Source organism: Lepisma saccharinum, chromosome 6, assembly GCF_977018435.1.
Source record: "Lepisma saccharinum chromosome 6, izLepSacc3.1, whole genome shotgun sequence".
Classification (NCBI taxonomy): Eukaryota; Metazoa; Arthropoda; class Insecta; order Zygentoma; family Lepismatidae; genus Lepisma; species Lepisma saccharinum.
Genome location: NC_139234.1, coordinates 7,010,898 through 7,031,017, shown reverse-complemented (window position 1 = coordinate 7,031,017; position 20,120 = coordinate 7,010,898). Strand labels below are relative to the sequence as shown.

Sequence of the window (20,120 nt, the reverse complement as noted above, 5' to 3'; positions counted from 1 at the left end):
TATTTTTTAACACGTAAGCATAATGTGTCTCTACTCTGCCTTTACATCCATTTCTTCATCGGAAATTTGGAGAAAGCAATCAAATTCTCCGATTTGCCCTTGCACAGCTATGGTAATGCCTTCCCCCTAATTATACGCAAAGTAGTAGAATCCACAGCCGTTATTACCACGGCTTATTGTTCTCATGTGTGATATGAAAAGAAGTGGGAAGGGGAATATGTCATGTTCTTTGTTGTAAACAGTAACAAAGAAGAGGATATAGCCTATTCCGCCTTGCACACTTTTCAACACCTGTCAATCACGTTATATTTTTACAACACCTGTCCATCATATCACACCTGAGAACAATAGGCCTTGGTAATTACCGTTACTTATTCTACTCACATCATAGGAGCTATTCCAAAAAGTATGGATTTCAATAAAGCGATCTGCCCAAACCGTTTCCCGCGGGAAGCTAGTTATCTAGCTGTTGTTTGAATATTGGAAATATAAATAAATATTTCTGCCTATAAACTCTTTTCTGATAAATCCAGGCAACAGAAATAAGGTAGTTTATGCACACAAAGTAGATATACAGGTGCTATGGGATGTATGATAAACCATATGCTATTTTGAAACCAGTGTTAAACAATTCTGACTTGGATTTTGAAAATAAATTAAATAATTGAAGTATAACCTACCTAAAGAGGTTTTCGGAAATTTTGGGATTGGGGAAATTCAGGACTGGCCTGCGAGCGGGTAATTGAAAAGAAAAAACATTCAAAACCTTCACAATCAAAGGCCTTTGTAATAACTAAAAACAATTGTATTAACTTATATTTCAGATCAACAACTCATCTCGCTGTGCACGGACATATTCCTGGGATCGGCCGGGACCTTCTCGAACGCCTTCAACTTCGCTCTTCTCTTCATGGTTCTTCATCCACAAGTCCAGAGGAAAATTCGGAAAGAACTGGACGCCGTGGTGGGCAGGGAGAGACTGCCATCTGTTGGTGACAAACAGAAGTAAGTTCATCATCCATGAACATTTTGCAGGCTCATCGAGAAGTAAAAAAGTCTTCAGGAAGTTATTATTTTTAAAATAACAGAGTTACCGTAACTTTAGAAAGTTATTATAACTTAATTTATTCATGCATGAACTGGAGGCAGGCTGTTGTTTTCACTTATGACCATTTAAAATTGAAACTATATTCAATAAGATATGATTACCATAAAGGAGGAGGCATGAGAGTAACAAGATCTTCCTCTCTCTTAACGATAAAACGCAGTTATACTGTCCACCTTTTCAACTGGCAACTGGACAGCAACGAATCGACGAAGGGTTCGATTATATTCGGCTAACATAGTTTATTTTCGTGCCTCTAGGAGCCGAACACTGCTCGCGGAAGAAACAAATGAAAGTTGCTTGAACTGCACGTTGTGATATCTTCTGTAAGCGCATAATTTTCTCCGCAACGGAGAACGAATTTTAAAATAATAAAGAAGGGGATAAAGAAGTTCCAGCTGAATTTATTAGATAACCGCGTCAATTGGTCGTAGTTTTTTAATTTTTTTTTAAATTAAGAATTCCTAATGAGCATTATCTCGACCAAGACGCCAAGTCCTAAAGTTTCTCAAGTCTATTTATTATCATGACGTCTAAAATCAAGTGATTATTCTCAGAAGACTTCTTAAAAACAACTAGCAAGCTACAGCTAAAATAAAGTTCGTCTCTCACCGACAAAACAAGGACATTAATCCTCCACTGTTCTCAAGAAGCTAACAGATTAATAAACAATGTTTCTCACAATTGTATTTGAGTTCATATTGGTATTAGCTATGCATCTTTTATTGCTCCTTCAACTTTTTCCACATTTTGTTTCAGTTTACCCTTCACAGTGGCCACTCTTCAGGAAATCCTGCGACACAGCTCGGTGGTCCCCCTGTGTATCCCACACGCTCCACTCATGGCAAAGGATGACGTCAAATTCAGAGAATACGTCATACCAAAGGTAAGAATTACCCTTTCATTTGTTACACTTGTAGCTTTCAGACCAAAGCGACAACGTGTCACTTGAAAACGAACAAACCTTTGGAAGCGGAATGACACGACAAGCTGTAATTACATGTCGCTTGCATCTTGCTCGGACTGGGCAGTTTCCTCAATAGCTTACAGCGTGTCTTCTCGGTTTGATGTTAACGCATGCGCAGTGATTGAAGGGGGGGAGTATCGCTTGTTGCTTCATTCTGAATGCTCTCAAACTCTTCACTTTCATTATAAAAGAAACTAACACCTTCACCACACTATCACGAGAGCTAAATTTGTTTTAGAGTCTGACTTTGTCGCTGGAGTCGAAACCATCATTGCATTGCGGTAATGTTGAATGCACACAATCATATATATCGTATTTATGCTTAGCTTTATTCATTGACTGATGCAACGAATGTCTTCTTTCTTAGGAGAGTCGAGTCCTCTTGAACCTTGGACAGCTGCACATGGACAAGACAATATGGGAGAATCCAGAAGAGTTTAGGCCGGAACGATTCCTCGACACAGACGGCAAAGCGATCCAGCACGAAGCTCTCATACCTTTTGGAAAAGGTCAGTTTAGAAGCTAAAGGGAATCATTTTCATACCTAGACACAATTCTTATATTTCTGTTCTCTACAATGATCCGTTCATTTGAATCAATCTCTGTATGACGTTAGAAGCACGTCATTTTCTAGGTATTTTAGGAACAGATAGTTGTGGCGCTTTGGTTGTGGATGTCAGTCTGTATTCTTACCAGCTTCATTGGGAACTTCGTGCTATTTTAAATAGTATTGAATTGATTTTGTCTGCAGACAACGAAGAAGGAAACACGGAACACAAGAAAAAGAGAACGTGAATATATTGGATGGATTCACTGTCACACGCTATTTAAAATAATTGAGGTAGACACGCAAGTGAAAATATCCATGATACAAAACCAGCTTTTGAAGAGTAAATTCTCAAAACTTACATCACAAACTAAATTGAATTGATTAAAGAGTACTTTATCTACAGGTAGGCTGGACACAGTTTAAAGTGGCATTCGAACAGCTAAGTGCCTCCACCGAGTATCGAACCTAGGACTCCTTGATACAATTCTTCCTTTACCACCACTCCTACATCGGGAAGACCCTAACATCACAAGCTTTTTTCACAGATTACTTATTGGCTCAACCTTAATTTTGACCCCATTATTGCCGATTTATGATCTTGAGATCAAAACCGAAATTAAAATATAGTTACTTTCAAATAAGATTGTATATGATTGGTTTTAACCAATGGCTTTTGACCTGCACGTGAACATTTTCAGGAAACAATTTCTGGGCATCTCCTATTAATTGATTGCTTTAATTTCTTTCACGTTTCTTAATTCTCGTTTTTCAGGAAAGAGGTCGTGCATGGCAGAGGGAATGGCAACAATGAACCTTTTCCTGTTCCTAACAGGATTGCTACAGACCTTCCGCCTTCGTGTACCAGACGGTGAAGAAACACCTTCGGTCCAACCACGAGGCGGCACTACCGTCGCTCCTCAGATCTTCAAGATTCAGCTAGAACCAAGGATACTATAAATCCTAACTTTATGTTCAAGTAGACATGGTGAAATCGTACAGACTGATAATCTTCAGCTAAATACTACAACAGTGTCTTCAAGTTGTATGAACATTTTTACAAAATTATAACATTAGAACCAGCATTCCTCTAAAATTAAGTGTTGGTTCTTCTATGAAAATATTATGTTCTGAAAATACATACAAAAGTGTGTTACAGAGACTGATCGGGACTGGTATTGACACGGTGGCATTTGAGGGGAGATAAGGGGGAATTCCCTCCCCTCTCTGGTTCTAAATTTTTGGCCTTGGGGAACTATATAATTTGTATGATATTCCGATAATTTGAAAGATTACTGGATTTCCCAGACACAATGGAACATTTTGTATATGTACATTTTCCAATACAACATGATGTTTTACATGGGACTTTGGCCACGAAATTTGTGCCAATGTATATATTTCTAAAGAATAAAAATTTTCGTGTGTTGTTAGTCAAGGTCTTGGACAATGAAGCAGTGTTAAATATTTTCTTTCTCCGATGATAAATAATGACTTCGGTTTTCGATTAAAAATAAATTGTACAGTCAACGGCAAATATAATAGAAGACAAATTGTCCATCGCTATTTTCATTACTCTTTATTCTACATCCTGTGTTGTTTAAACGAAAAAAAATCTGTTGTTTCGAAGCAGGTATTTTCCTCTTCATATTGACGTTTTTATTTCAATTCATTATCATCACATTGTGTAAAACAGATCGAATGAAAATGACCATGAACAATTCGCCTACTGTTTCTTTTGCCGTTGGTTGTACACATCAAAGTTTGAATATTTTCCTTGAAGTTTCCACAGAAGACATATTTAATTGTACTTTCTGAAACTGATACGCAGGTTTTTAGCCAGTGTTAAATTACAATGTAATGTCTTTAGATTTGGTGAATTTATTACTGATCATTTTGATATGACGTTGGCCTGATGTTTTGTGGTGGTAGCGAGATCACACAGCAGGTTAAAAATCGAGACTAGAAGGAGACTTACTGTTCGAGACTTGTGTACTCTAAATTGAGATTTATAGCTAGCCTGAATTCATAACCTCTGTCGCCAGCCGTTGCTCTCTCAGGGACTCAAAGAATGTCACATCAGTAATTTACAAATCGCTTCATTCTAATGAATGATAGGATCGAACCAAGAACCTTAACCATTGAGGTGGGTTGATGTAGCTCGCTTAATCATTCATCCTCTTCATTTGAGCACTCGCTCTTCATGGTAACCCTAATGGCAATGAGCAAGAGGTACTAACCACACACTTGGAAATGGCAAAACACAAGCATTTGGATTTATACCTTCAAGTCTAGATCAACATGGTTGGAAGGAACAATACCCGTCTGTCTCTGATGATACAATTCCCCGCTGATAGCTGTTCGAATCGAAACGTGTTCGATCGCTCAATCTCCTCAGTTCCTTCTTGTTCGACGATTCCAGGCAAAAGACCCCACACCACACGTTGCTCTCTGTTTTGTTATTTTTCCTCCTTCCCCGGTCATTGCCCTCCAATGCCAGGTGATCAGCAACTTAACTCCAATAGACCAGGAAGGATTTGTAAATTACTGATGTGACATTTTTTTGTACCTGAGAGAGCAACGGCTGGCGACAGAGGTTCTGAATTCAGGCTAGCTATAAATCTCAATTTAGAGGAGAAACGCTACAATGCAATGTGTGTATGTGTGAAGAATTTTTAATTTTCTCATATCTGTTATTTCCAGACAAGATAGTACCGTAACGCAACTCCCATGCTGCGTTTGGGATCGAACCAAGAACCTCTAGATTGTATTGGGTGATGTAGCTATTCCTCATTCATCTTTCAGATGGTTATCACTCGCTTGGCCTAAATGTGATAAATGCAAGAGGTTACATTTAAAGAAATGGCGATAGAAATTAACTTAGGTTAGGTATGGGTTTCATACTCTCCATGACTGAACCGATATGGATTGGTTAAGAAAAGGATATTACTTGCCTTACAAATAGATGAAGATTGTACCTACACTTGTTCTACACTTGTCACTTGTCTGACCTCCCTGTCAGACATCGATTCAATCACACACCATCGTCCAATAATCGTCTCCACCTTGCTCCTCTCTCACAATCCGCAGACCTTACTCTCTCTTGTATTCTCGCCAACTGATCACGCCCCCTGACAATTCCAACACTCATTCCATACCCGTCCCCCAAGTCACTCACCTAACGTTTGCCTAGTTGCTTATTCTGCATTCCTTTCTCTGCTTCCTGCTATGCTAAGACTTTATACTCCTTACCCAATACCTTGGGTACGATACGGTACGGAGACTTTTCCCTTCGAGATCGAGACAGATTTCGTCCCTCACATGTTTGTGTAGACCGCAGCCAAGGGGAAAAATATCGCACGATATAAGATCATTTTAGGCACAAAGTTCGCAATATAAGGTTAAGGCTATCGAGTGGACAATTCTGAGAACAATGTGTGAAACTTAAATTCTATGACTTGCCCCGAGCTTAGAACACAAGCCCGAATATATTTTACAGACGGAAAATTGTGTGAGTAGGCTAAGCAAGAGTGTGTCCCCGGACAAGGCATAAAATTAGGTTTCCAGACATCGTGGCCCCAGCCAAGGCATAAAATCAAAATCAAGTTTCCAGACAAGGAATTCAATAAACTCAAATTTTCAGACATCGAGGTCCCAGGCGAAGGATGAAAACAAAGTGTCCATCGAGGCCCCAGACAAGGCACAAAATCAACATTACAGACAAAGTGTAAATCACCAACCCTAAGACCTTCTGTAAACAAACCGTCTCACCGATTCAATGCATCACTGAACACGGAGACCTTCCCGCACGCATAGAACTCGCCATGTTGAAAGTGGCACTACTTCCTTTCTGTTCACATGATTATTTTTAGAAAATAACTAATGTTATAAAATATCATTATGTACGCCGGTTCAAATCCGGGAACTTTTCTAACGATGGAAGCGGCCCCAGCGCCCACCCAGCGTCGAATAACTTGGGTACCTGGGGGAAACCCTGGGGGGTAAAGGCGGTCAGGGGCGTGATGCTGATCACATCACACCCACTCGCGACCGGATCAAGAAAGTGTGGGGCGTTACCCCCACACCCCCTATACGCCTTCATGGCGTGGTGCTATGCACAGGGGAGCACTTTACTTTACTTTTTACACAAATCTCTAAGCTCATTGAAAGTTACAATGCATTTTCCTACAAAATGTTCACACTTATCTTGCCTTGTCATGCCACCAAGTTATTTTACGAAGTGCACTATATTTGGCGGAACAAAAATTGTTATTAGGATCCTTGTCAAAGTTTCCAACCGCAATAAATTTACGAACATTCTTTGTCTTGTTTTGATCATCATCATCAATATATTTATTGGACTTACAGCATTGCATATTTCTGTTTATGCCCATTATATATTTTATTTACATAAGAGACAATTTACATAAAATCTACAAACAAATTTCAAATACACTCCTATCTATATCAAACCTTAGAAATATACATTACCATGTTATATAATTTTGTCTAAAAAGAGTTAACCATAAAGGTGAATCAATAAGTACAAGAAAAAAGAGAACTGGATTTAAAGTTAGACGTCATTTGCGGCAGCGTATCCCATACTACAAATTGGCCGTTGTTTTACCTTACCTAATGAATCCTGTAATAACGCTGGATTTTCGTGTGGATTATTTTACTTCTATGAGTTTGCAATGCTTTCTGCATGCACATGGTTTTGTTTACAGATGGTCTCAGGGTTGGTGATTTGAACTTTAGAGGTCTCGGACAAGATATAACATCAAATCAAGCTTCTAGAGAAGGCATAATATCAAATTTACAGACATCGCTTGTAAACTACACAGGGTCAACGAAGTTAGTAATAAGGTGTGTTTTATACAGCGTATATTGATAGGTTGAATTATATATTCTGCAAATATGCAAGTATAAAGAAACAAATTGCCAGAGTACTAAGTGAGGCAGCCGATTACCTTACCACAGTATAGGAGTAAAAAATAACTACTCACCAACATCAAGGCTCCGAAACCCAATGATCCCATTTCTGGATCTCGTTGTAGAGATTTTTTCCGGGACTCGCAGTTGCGCCCACTTGTCGACCCCCTAGTAGCAAGTACCTCTTCCTCAGCTCACCCGTAGACACTCCACACTCCAGTAGCTTCTTGGTAGCCGCGATCTGTTGCTCAGTCGGAGAATCATCTGTTTTAGACAAAGAGATGAAAAGGTGGTGTCATATCTAATATGGCGTTCTCAAGGAAGATGTAGTCAAATTGTCCAGAGCCATTTTAATTCGTTTTGTCTTACGTAATGCGAGGTTCGAGCAGGCTAGGATCTGTATATGAAGCCCTGAGCTGTCATCATGCTGTGTGTTCCTCCCCCCTTCCTCCAGATGTACAACTTTTAGGCCTAGTCATATCTCAAATATCTATCTTTTTTTCATTTTGTGACCCTTTTCGAAACAATGATTTCCCCAGAGAAGAGCATGGGCTGTAGCCCCCACTAAATCCAGGATTTAGTTCGGAAGTTAAAACCAATTTATACTCTGACAGACTGACGTAAGCCTAATTTCTAGATTTTTTTATTAGTATTTTATGTCACGTTTCTTCCACTATCGGCTAATCACGACGAAAAGGATCAGGATGTAAAAGATGAGCAATGTTGATCGTATTACATTTGCCGTTGAATGTGCGTTTTGTTTTCTTAAAATTTATTTTTATTTCTGTTATTTTACCTTACTTTTCTACCTCTTGGATTAATCGTGACGATGAGAATGTATGATGAACTGGATATTGGGACAAACACGATAACACGACCATGTCATAACCAGGGTTCGAACCTGGGTCCTCTGGTTTCATGACCTGCTACGCTGAAATTATGCCAGGGAAGCTAGCTCTCAAATTTTTGCAAATGGTAATCGCCTAACAGTATTTGAAAATCCAAATATAAAATGTTAGGTACCGTGGAATGTTTTAAACAAAATAATCTCATTAGTATATTTTTTCCCTGCGCATAGATATTGGGTTAACAATCTTTAATGTCTTATTTCTGTACCAGTGGCGTGCCTGAGAAGTCGATGGCATGGTCATACTACTAATTTTACCCAATTATCATAAAGTGCAAGAAAAGATGGTAAAATATATAACTGTATAACTGACTGTGTAAAAAAAGAAGGTATGTCTCCTTGACAAAATTTCTGGGTTTGTCATTATCATCTCTATTTGTATCATCCATCATTTAACGTTACTGGCTACTCGCGGGAGCAGGATGAATGATGACAATGGTAAAGAGACACTCGCAAAGACAAATGGCCAGGCCAGGATTCGAAACCGGAATCTTTGGTGGCGATAACCCAATGCACTTGCCTACCGCAGCTGCAACATTCCACTGTCCTGCCATCACCATGATGGAAAGCATAAGATTAAAGGGGGATAAATGTCATTGTGGCGTTTATTATGTTATTATGCAAAGACTAAGCTTAGTTACAAAATTGACTAATAATTTTGATGTTATGTCCTTACTATTGTAGTTCCCGATGAAGGCAATTCCAATGGATCTGGTATTGTAGCCTATGGTGTGAGCCCCTGCTTTGTGCCAACCGCGCCCTTCATAAATATTTCCGTCACCACCAACCATAAACCTGAAAGAATTAGACATTTCCCAATAACATTAATTTAAATAAATAAAAACAACAACAACAATCAGAGACTGATAATCTCAGGCGAAATTGTAACTGTAGCGTTAACGTAACGTTACACTTGAATTTAACACTATTCTGATTCCTGACAACGAGTTGTCTCAGGAAGTCACAGTTAAAAACTAAATTTCTTAAACTTCACTAACATTTTTTTCAGAGCAATCCACAGAATCGTCAAAACCAACCCCGATCGGTAGCTACAGAGCATTTCATTTGTTTTGTTTTCCTGTGCATGACGTTAAGACTGGAACGAATCTTGAAATCTCACATACGAGAAGTGTGTAATGCTCTGCGTAAATGATGATTCATGAATGAAAAGGTTCACTCTCTATTAATTGTTCGTAACAAGCATTGAAATCGAAATTGAAATTTGATAAATTTTGCTTTTCATGATTACTTTGGTATTTTATACCGAAAATTGTGATTATTTGTAGCAATGCATTTTCTAGGAACTCTTCGTATTTCACGGCATATACGCATTAATTCAGCAAAGACAGAAGAGAAATGCACAATGGCTGATCCGTCGTGCACTCTACTACATAAAGAACCGACACTCCTTTTTTTCTAACATCTCGTACCTGGTACAGTCAACGGCAAAGATAATAGTAGGCAAATTGTTCATCACTATTTTCATTACTCTTTATTCCACACTCTGTGTTGTTTTTAGGAATGAATTTCTGTCGATAAAAAGCAGATGTTGTTCTCTGCCCATTGACGTTTTTACTTCAATTCATGATCATGGAAAACGGACTGAATTAAAATGGTGATGGAGAATTTGCCTACTATTTCTTTCGACGATGGGTGTACGAAATGTAGGACTGCGCTTTTACATTACTTCTACATTTGAATTAGGAATCAAAATATACTAATTTAACAACTTATTGTGTACAAAACTTACGTGTACAAAACTTCCCGTTGCATGTTATTTACTTTAACGTGTGGTACAAATTGTGTAAAATAGTGGACCACAGGCACGTAGCCAGGGAGAGGACTAAGGGGGCTGAAGCCCCCGCCAAAATCCTACAAATATCTAATTTGAATGTTATTTTTATTGTTAATAACATAAATAAAGTTATAACCACAGTAAAAACTGCATTACATCGAAAAAAGGTTCGTGTATAGTAAACAGGTTAAATTTTTATATTCTACCATTTAATCAAAAGAATATATGAATCCACAGCTTCCAAAACTTATAGTTTTCTTTCTGAGAGGTCGCATATTATAAACTTTATGAGTAAAATTTACCACTAACTGTTAAAGCCTTTTTTGAACGATTGTGTAAAAGTTAATAACAAAATACAATAACTATGATTTTCAGTACACTAACCGTACAAAATATAAGAAAAATAATGCACAACAATTGTGTTAGATATTCACTGATACGGTGGATAGAGTAGCGAAGTTGTAAAAATAACAATAAATTTGCATTGAAATTGGTATATTCTTAATAACTTATAATAGTTATTATTGTAAAATAACAATAATTATTATTTGTACTAATCAAGTTTTATCTATGGTTTGACCCCCTCTACAATATTTCTGGCGAGGCCCGTGCTGATAAGGGATGAGCCCCCCGAAATAGAATTCTGGCTATGGGTCTGGCGGAACAGAACATTATATCTGCATTTCTGTAATGCTGAAGGATGGCCTCACATTACAAAATATACATATTGTATTTATATCTGTAAATCAGCAATTTCAAACCTCTTCAACTGAAAAACTGTAAAGAATTTTAGTAATTACGAACCATAAACTGTCATTTCAAGATATAGCTAAGCTTTTAGTTGCTCGATTGAAAGTTTACACTTCGTGCTCTGTTTTCAAATGTGAATAACGGAACACTTCCATGTGAATTTTCGACACTTAGGTTCACGCGATCTCACATTACGTCATCAGATAGCAAGCATTTTGAATAACCTTGGTTCAAATTACTGTTGTTACTTGAGGTTCTATAAAAACCCACTTGCGAAGCCTCATTAAATCATCAACCAAACTAATACAGGGTGTATCATAAGTAATAGCGCAAACTGACACAGTTGAAAGTACATAGAAGCAAAAAAGTCTCAGTAAACATGGGTCCGCAAACGAGCCGTTTTCGAGATAATCGCGAATTGTCATTACAAGCCGCCACTGATTTCATTGTTTGTAAACGTCGTCCTAGTTGGTAAAATGCTAATAATACAGTAAGAAAAGTCATTGGAGATCTCATTGCTTTTATTGAACATTCTACTTACTTTAACTAACGTTAGTATGTTACATGTTACAATTACTATACACTCGTACCGGTTAAAGGAGGTGTTCAAAGTGTCGTCCTTTCATCTGGATGCAATACTGTACGCGATTCCGCATTGAGTTTCGAATTCTATCGAACACCTCCGGTTCATTTCGGAATTGGTCCAAGCATGTACAATTCTCTGTACTGATTGTATCCATCCTGTTTGATTACAACGCCACCTCTCGGAAATGTTCCGTTTTGTAAACAAAGAGCAAACCTTGGAACGAGCAAGGAGTAAAGCACTCGGTGTTTACAAAATGCGATCAGTGACGGCTTCTAACCACAAATTCGCAAACATTATTAGCATTTTACCAACTAGGACGACGTTTACAAACAATGAAGTCCGTGGCGGCTTGTAACCACACATTCGCAATTATCTCGAAAACGGCTCGTTTGCGGACCCATGTTTACTGCGACTTTTTTGCTTCTATGTACTTTCAACTGTATCAGTTTGCGCTATTACTTATGATACACCCTGTATGTTCTCGTCACCCTTGTTAATTAATATAAAATTAGCTACTATAAATGTATATTCCATAAAGAAATTAGTCTTAGTAACTCAGACTTGTTTAAGCGACTAAGATGCAATCTTGCTGACGGTTCACAATGATTAACTCTTTCGTGGGCAAGGACACCCGAGTTTTCATCCATTTGAAGCCATGGATATATTGACAACGCATATGAATATGACACGCGAATTACCAGCGCCGCCAAGTGGTTGTTTTGTCTTGATTTGATTTAGTTTATTTTGCTTCGCATTTCTGCATTCGTGAAGATGAGGATGAGTGGTGATATGATGAAAGGACACACAAAGAACACCATTACCCAGGCCGGGAATCGAACCCGTGACTCCTGGGATTGCAACGCGGTGTGATAACCACTCTCGCCTCTGATCACTCTGCCGGCCCCAGTGGCAGAGTGGTTAGCACATCGCGCTACGACGCCAGGGGTACCGGGTTCGAATCCTGGCCTGGGCATGGATGTTTGTGAGTGTCCATTCATCAATTTCATCACATCATCACTCATCCTCATCTTCGCAAATTAGCCAAAAGTGGCACAAAAAGCGAAGTAAAATAAAGCAATTCAACAATTCTGATCACTCTGGTTCTTGCATTTTACACCCATTATTCCTTTGATTATTCCTTGCTAGACTAACTTCCTGAATTAATAAAACAATTAATTTTTCTGGGGTGTAATGGAGCAACCCTTTAGGTAGGCACTCAAATGTAAATCTCTCTTCCGGTTATACCTCCGTGACTGCATTCTTGCAGACCAAGGGGGGTCTGAGGTCTGGATCCACAGAGAGTATTTATCCTCTATTGGTTCTATTCGGTATCCTGACCATGTATGTTTGTAAAGCCCCTATCACACGGAACTGGATTTCTAGTAGGAATGCCCTAGTTGGAGCTGAACTGACTTTCTAGGTAGAAATCATTGCCGCCTGGCTGACTGCTTGACTGGTTTTGAGGAATAGGACATGTTCTAATTGCTACTAACTTTCTTCGACTAGATTCTGTGCAACAGCCAATCAGAGCAAAGTTTGGACATGTGAAGATAATCTGTGAGTTTGCAAAGTAGCGTTTTTTGTCTGTGGTTTCCGAGTGCATACAGCACGAAAGGCATGTTTACAATTGAAAAAGCTCAAATATTCTTCCATACGTGTACAGTAAACGTTGTAAAGTATGTATTTTATCAGCGCCATTCTTCTCTACCTAAAACTATTTAATACGAAGCGATATTCCTCTCGGTTGAATAGTTATCGTCGTTTAAAAGTTTGAAGTGATATGTTGTTTACATCTCGCGCGGCCGCCATTATGGGAACGAAAGACTATCGACAAGTACGGTATAACAAGTACCGTGTGAGGCGAAAACTAGCAAATGGGTAGCCAGTCCAGCGTCAACTAGAACATTCCTACTGGATATCCAGTTCCGTGTGATTCAGGCTTAATTGTCTCTTCATCATTTCATCAAATGAACATTCATCACCACAGTCGTGAACAGCCAAAAGTAACAGAAAAACGACGTAAAAGAAGTGAATACATTCCCAGATAGCACATTAGGTTTGTTTCAAGATTACTGCAAGCATATAATGGCAAGGTGTAAGTTTGCATCATACTGGAATCAAACAAACTAGTTATCGCTTGTCAAAATTACAGCAAGCTTGACATGAAGGGCTTGAACCAAGCTTATCACAGAAGATGCATATTTGAAATAAGCTTACATCATGCTTATATTAAGCTTCCCAATCAGTGCCGGATCTACAAGCCTTGCCCCCCCCCGCAAAATATTACCAAAGGCCCCCCTCTACCTACACCCACACAACCCAACTCAAAATTTTTGAATGGGAAGGGGGTTAGTTATGTGATATATATAGTACACTGTTTTCTCACACCTGGAAAATGATAGGTACATTTGTTGTAACAGTCGTAACTTTTTCCTGATTAAAAGATTGCTTGAAGGAAACTTTACTCCAGCATTTCTCGTGAAATTCTAGCCTGATTTGATTCTAGTCTGACTGCCACGCGGGAAATCTGGGGTGGGTGATATAAGGTCGGAATTTTTCCGGCTTTGTCTCCGCATAAAGCGGTTCTAGGGCCCACCCAGCCTCAAATTAAATGGTATCCGGGGGTAAAGGCGGCCGCAGCGTGGTGCTGATCACATCACCTCCAAGATGGGCGACATCGAAAATATGTGGGGCCCTACCCCCCATTCCCTAAATGTTCCTTCATGGCACGGTGCTATATGCATAGGGCTTTACATGTATTTATTATATTCGTTTCTGTACCCCCTGAGTAACTACGTTTATTTTTTACTATGTCAATGGCTGAGGGCCCCCTAAAAGCTTACTTGTCTCCGGCCCCCCCCCCGAACTGCGGGGTTTTGCGGCTTGTCCATCTGGCTTTGACAAGCTATAAGTAAGCTATCTCAAGATTGCCACAAGCTTTCGTGCTTTCTGGGTTGAAAGACAATTTGTTATAATTTGAAATGAGTTTCAAGGGTTAGGAGAGTGACACGTTCGGTCCACTAGCAAGCTCAATGACAATAGTGAAGCATTTTGAATTCTCATCACAAGTGGCGTACACAAGGGAGGGTTGGTGAGATCATAAGACTCACACCCCTCTTCTCGTCTGACATTGCTAAAGAAAAAAGTATGTTGGAAAAGATGGCAAAATATTAGGACACACTGCTAAAAAAAAAAAGAATGCATAACAGAAAAGTGACTCACGAGAAACCCATGTCTTCCCAATCGAGCTCATCCATATGGTAGCTCTGGACGCCCCTCACCGCCTCCGTGCACGACGCCTGGGTGCTGCAGAATGGCGTGACGGTGTGGTGTATGAACACGTACTCCACGGGGATTATGATGTAGTTCACCTTTGTGGCCCTTTTTCCGTCCCATTCCTCCTTGCTTATCACCTTCACACATTCCTCCTGCGCTGCAGAAAGAAAGATACAGCCATTGTGAGAGAAAGAAAGAAGACTGTCGATAAAGATATGAAAAGAAAGGAAGAAAGAGAGATAATGATCAAAAGAGACGGAATATAACATTTAAAAACGGAATGAAAAGTGAAAGCCATTCCCACAATTTTAACCTAGGTGTCCAACCAGGTAACTATACTTCATCACAAAAGCTTTCCAGCATTCCCCTGTTCTAAATTCCAAGAAAAACTACTAAGATATGCATTTTTGTTTGTATTGCGTAGGTATTCTACAATGTACTTCCTTGTATTCATTCTGTGTTTGACGTAGTACACCCTGGACTAACGAGACTCTGGCGTCTGGGCTCATGGAGGCCTGTGTTGTGTCCTGTCAATGGGGTTTGTGGTTGTCTTTTCGTCAATTTCATCTTTTCGTCATTCATCCTCATCCTTGCGAATAGCCACAAGTTGCAGAGAAGAGAAGTGAAATAAAGCAGATCAAACAATCAATCAGTCGGTGTTTCTTAGATACATTCAGTTCTATAGAAAATACAAGCAATAAATATGCTCTTCGAAAGTTACATATTTGAACCATGTTACATAATTCACCATATTTAGTTATGCATAGTTTAGTTTAGTTCACCTACGTTATGTTATACATTAGTGTTGCATAAAAATCGAGGCTCAATTTATCTGTTCTACAAATTTTGTAATTTTACTTAGAAATAACTGTCCAGTCTTCTTTTTCTTTTGAGCAGAAAATGTCAATAGATATTTATTGAGTTTGAGAATCAATTTGACTTGTCACTTCTAAAAAGTAAGAATTCCACTGAGATTTCAAGGTGTGTAGACTTTTAGTATGAGCCTCGTATGACGTACTGTATATTTTCATTACTGATGTACAATATAACGAAAAAAAAAGAACGAGATCATGCCATAACAGTTGAATCAACTTTAGAGAATTTAGTGAATTTAAACATGCCATGCAATACTTTTTACAATTGTATCTTGCAAGAAAAATGAATATTAAGAGATGTCAAATTACTGGATAAATATACAAACTCGTATATCCAGTAACGAATCGATATTTCCAAACAAGGATTTTGTAACTACTTCTGATCAAGCAGCTTATAGTACTCATAAAGTAAGTTCACAGTTCGTAAAACAGTCAAATACTTCATTTAAGTAAAATTGCATTTCTTTCCTGGCAAAAGATATTATGTGGCAACCCTATATAAAAGAAACGTAAACAATCAAAATTAACCTAAAACTTACCTGCACAGAAAGTTAAAGCACACAACAAGACAACAAAGAACAGCATGTCGATGTTATAAACTCTTATTCCAACGCACGTCTTCTAAACGGAACAGTTCGAAGCACTCTGTGCACTCTGTGGTCGAAGTGTAAATGTTCAAGGGGAAGCACTTAGTTCTTACTCATCCTGGAAATGCCCAGGGGGAATTCTACGAACCGGATCTGCGTAATTATGTTGACTGATCACACAACAAAACTTCGAATCTGTTGCTTTTATCTATTTTTGTTACAACGCTCGGAAAGAGTAAACCATTACAATGACGAAGCAGAAGATTGTAAGCAATCGACTAATTGTTGTTTTTTTGGGTCTAGAACTCGATCTGAATGTAGATAGATTCATTTAACGTCATGGGTTGTTTACGATTCTTACTCTCCTCGTGTTTTTGTTCGTTTACAAATTACGAACAGTTAAGTTAGAGTACGACTAATGGTTAACAAGTGTTTGTGAAATAAATACGGGATTAAACCAGTTAACTAAAGGATTTCTTACTTCCAGCAAGGGTTCGATACCCGGTGGAGGCACATGGCAAAATGAGTCCCGATTAGCCTTTCTGTGCATAATGTGGACTTAAAAGAACAATAATTCAAATTTGCGAAAGCATCCCGCCACTTTCCACCACGTCATAGGAATTTTCACTTCGGGTATTGAATAGCATTCTCTCTCCAGAAAAATCAAAAGCCGTCACGTGAGTGAGTTCTTGAAGTTTGGGTTTTCAGTCCTACAGTTTAAAATCGGATCCGAACCACTACGTGCCTCCCACCGGCTATCGAACCTGGGACTTCTTGATTACAAGGTGAGGACGTTTCCACGATTTCATGAGTGGGCTCTTAAAAACTGAAGGTTGTATTGAGGGGAGGGAAGGGAGGGAGTTACAGCCCTGTAGTCGTTGCATATTTGCTAAAATATATATAAACGCCAGATTTATGTAAATATGCATACGAGTTATCCAATACTTCACTTTTTTTTTTATTCATACTAAGAAACAAATAAACGGCCCCTGGAAAGAATCCACGGTAACAAAAATATATCAATTTGTCTCAAGTGTGCCTTTTCCTTCCTCTATAACCTTCAAATGGAAATTGTTATTTAAGGAGAGACTTACTCGATCCTTGGGCAGAAAGACAACTACTGTACTCCGTCTCTTGGGATCCATGAGGTGCCAACTTCTGTAACGAACTGTACTTCGAGCGCCTTAGACAAAACTGGACTGGACGAACTGTCTTTACGAACTCGCATAAGCAACGAACTGTTCTGGACGAAGTCTTGCAACGAACTGTTTTGATCTATCTTATACACCAAAACTGTTGTATTTTCCCACGAGAACTGGTGTCATGTTCTTCTCTCGTGGGCTCCCTATCTTGCCAAAAATCTCCACATAAACGGGCAAGCTTCTGATTCTGCGGTGCTTGTTGTTGTTGAATTTGTCTCTAAGTCTATTTTATGCTCAGAGCGGATAATTGGGACTGGACCTACAGTTTAAAGTGAGACTCGAATCAGTGGGACCCGGGGCGGGGCCCTTGATGACAAGGCGACGACGTTACCAGTACACCATCGGGGAGGAACTGCAGTGGTTGAACATGGTGGAATGACGTGCTGTGCGTAAATCACCATGGGTAGGGGATACCACACCACGTACCTCTTTTCATTATAATGTTTATGCTATTTATGGATGATTTTTACTACGCTGCAGTACAGTAACTTATATGGCGTACAATTGAAGATCTCGTTGCAAGAACCGGTCAAGTCCAAAAATTAAAATTTTACAGGAGGCAAAAAAATAAAATGTTCCAAAAAAAGTCAAATATACGTGGGTCGTTCAATATATAACTTTCCGTATGCTGTAAAAAAAATATTTTTAAGATACATTAGAAAACTATACATACGTGTCTAGGAGGATCCTTCCTCGCTTCTCCACATAATCCCCATAGAGATTCTGGCATTTGTCCCACCGTTGCACCAATTTGTCCATGCCCTTTGCAAGAAAATCAGGGCTCTGGCTATTGAGCACTATTCTCACATTCCGCTTCACTTCTTCATCTGTTTCGAAACGGTAACCTTGCAATTCAGACTTTAATAGATGGAAATCACTCGGCGCTAAATCGGGGCTGTATGGAAGATGGGGCAGCCGTTCCCACCCCAATTTTTCAATTTTGTGTTGTGTTTGTACTGCTGAGTGGGGGCGAGCGTCATCGTCAAGAAGAATGACACCAGCTGACAGGAGACCTGGTCGCTTATGTCGAATTGCGTTTTTCAGTTTATCCAATGTTTGAGAATAACGGTCAGCATTAATTGTTCTTCCTCGTTCCAAAAAGTCCATCAGCAGAGCGCCCTTAGCATCCATACTTCTGAACTCCTTATGACGCGAGCCAGCGTTTTCCGAACAAGCATTTACATTTCGCCCGTGAGCGCATGCGCCTTCACGTCTGATAACGAATCGATTGTTGTTCCTTGTAGACGAAGGATGGCGCTTGTCAACCATGTGCTTCTTTTTAATGGCATTGCTTTATACAATATTTTATAGCACAGGGAAACTTATATATTGAACGTCCCTAGTACATGAACATCAAACTGATGTTTGTGTTGAACAGTTAAGGTAATGGCAAGGAAATTTATGTAGTAATCAAATTTCTTGATAGTTATGTGACGTCCACAAGACGTTTTGAACGTGGTGACCTTCAACGTTTATGGATGTAGATGATCATGTTTAAATATGGGATTTTGGTTGTTATTCCAAAACAAGGCCATGGAATACATTTCTCTCTGACGTCAGTTTCCCACAGAATCAGCGGGGTGGGTATCAATGCAAATGTGGAATGTATAGAAGATATATAATTTCAAACCACTCATATGTTCATTGTGCAATATATTTTCCAGTATATCGTATTATACAGGGTGTTCCATAACTCTGGACCTACAAGAGTTTATCATATTAGGCTACCGTTTCCTACCTCAAGACACAATTTTCCAAATATTGAATTGGAAGCCGTTAACCGAGGGTAAGCGGAGTGGCCTCCAATCAGCACAGATCTCATCTTGCTCGCCACCTGAAAACAGTATTTTTTGATTGATTGAGTTGGTATTTTAAGTCCACTTGATGCACATTAAGGCTAATCGGGACTGGACCTACAGCTTAAAGTGGGATCCGAACCACTATGTGCCTCCAACGGGTATCGAACCCGTGACCCCTTGATTACAAGTCGACGACGCTACCACTGCGCTGAAAACCATAGTGTAAGAGGTCAAAGTTCAAGGTGTTCTCCATCTTAAATAACGTGTTGTGGAAGTGTGCCAGCAAAGTTCAGCGATTGTGATCCATAAAGTGTTGTAGCAGACGAGTTTACCGTCTTCAACCGTGTAGGCTATGTAATACAACGACGGACATCTTGAAAACGACGGACATCTTGAACCAATTCTGTAATTGTGTGTGTTTGTCTCGTAAGGGTCCAGACTTACGGAACACCCTGTATAATAAGATAATGTTCACTAACAGACGAATATGTCCGTGCCCTTGGTAAAGGTAAGACGGAGAAAAACAAAACTGAATGAACAAACATGATAAATGACACAAAGAAGAAGAATAAGATTATGCAGTTTGCAGTTCATTCTGTAGTCTTTAAGCCGAATCACTAAATCATTATTTCCTTGTTTGTTGACTGCATGTTGGATGGTACCCTGATAACATTTTGGCACATACTGTTCTGAAAGCTTCTGCACATCACACATTTTGATAACCTTGATTGATAAAGGACAGGTTATAGAGATTGCACGGGAAATATAATACCCGTAGAACCACATTAGACT

General features: G+C 39.2%; 2 protein-coding genes across 4 annotated transcripts in view; one reads left to right on the top strand and one right to left on the bottom strand.

The window, feature by feature from the left end:
* Positions 1–4,052, top strand: part of LOC145988531 (methyl farnesoate epoxidase-like) — a 79,260-nt gene extending 75,208 nt beyond the window's left edge. For all 3 annotated transcript variants that reach the window (XM_083123433.1, XM_083123434.1, XM_083123435.1), the window contains 4 exons: positions 825–1,005; positions 1,865–1,991; positions 2,440–2,581; positions 3,395–4,052. In XM_083123433.1, the coding sequence (XP_082979559.1) occupies positions 825–1,005; positions 1,865–1,991; positions 2,440–2,581; positions 3,395–3,579 (635 nt within the window). In that variant the 3' untranslated portion in view covers positions 3,580–4,052. The remainder of the gene's footprint in view (positions 1–824; positions 1,006–1,864; positions 1,992–2,439; positions 2,582–3,394) is intronic.
* On the bottom strand, positions 866–16,390 carry LOC145988532 (peptidoglycan recognition protein-like). The gene is made up of 5 exons (XM_083123436.1): positions 16,280–16,390; positions 14,812–15,022; positions 9,135–9,253; positions 7,626–7,815; positions 866–986 (listed from the first exon to the last, which is right to left on the bottom strand). Exons 1-4 carry the CDS (start codon positions 16,323–16,325, stop codon positions 7,631–7,633), a joined length of 561 nt encoding a protein of 186 aa, XP_082979562.1. The 5' UTR covers positions 16,326–16,390; the 3' UTR covers positions 866–986; positions 7,626–7,630.
* Between the last annotated feature and the right edge of the window lie 3,730 nt (positions 16,391–20,120).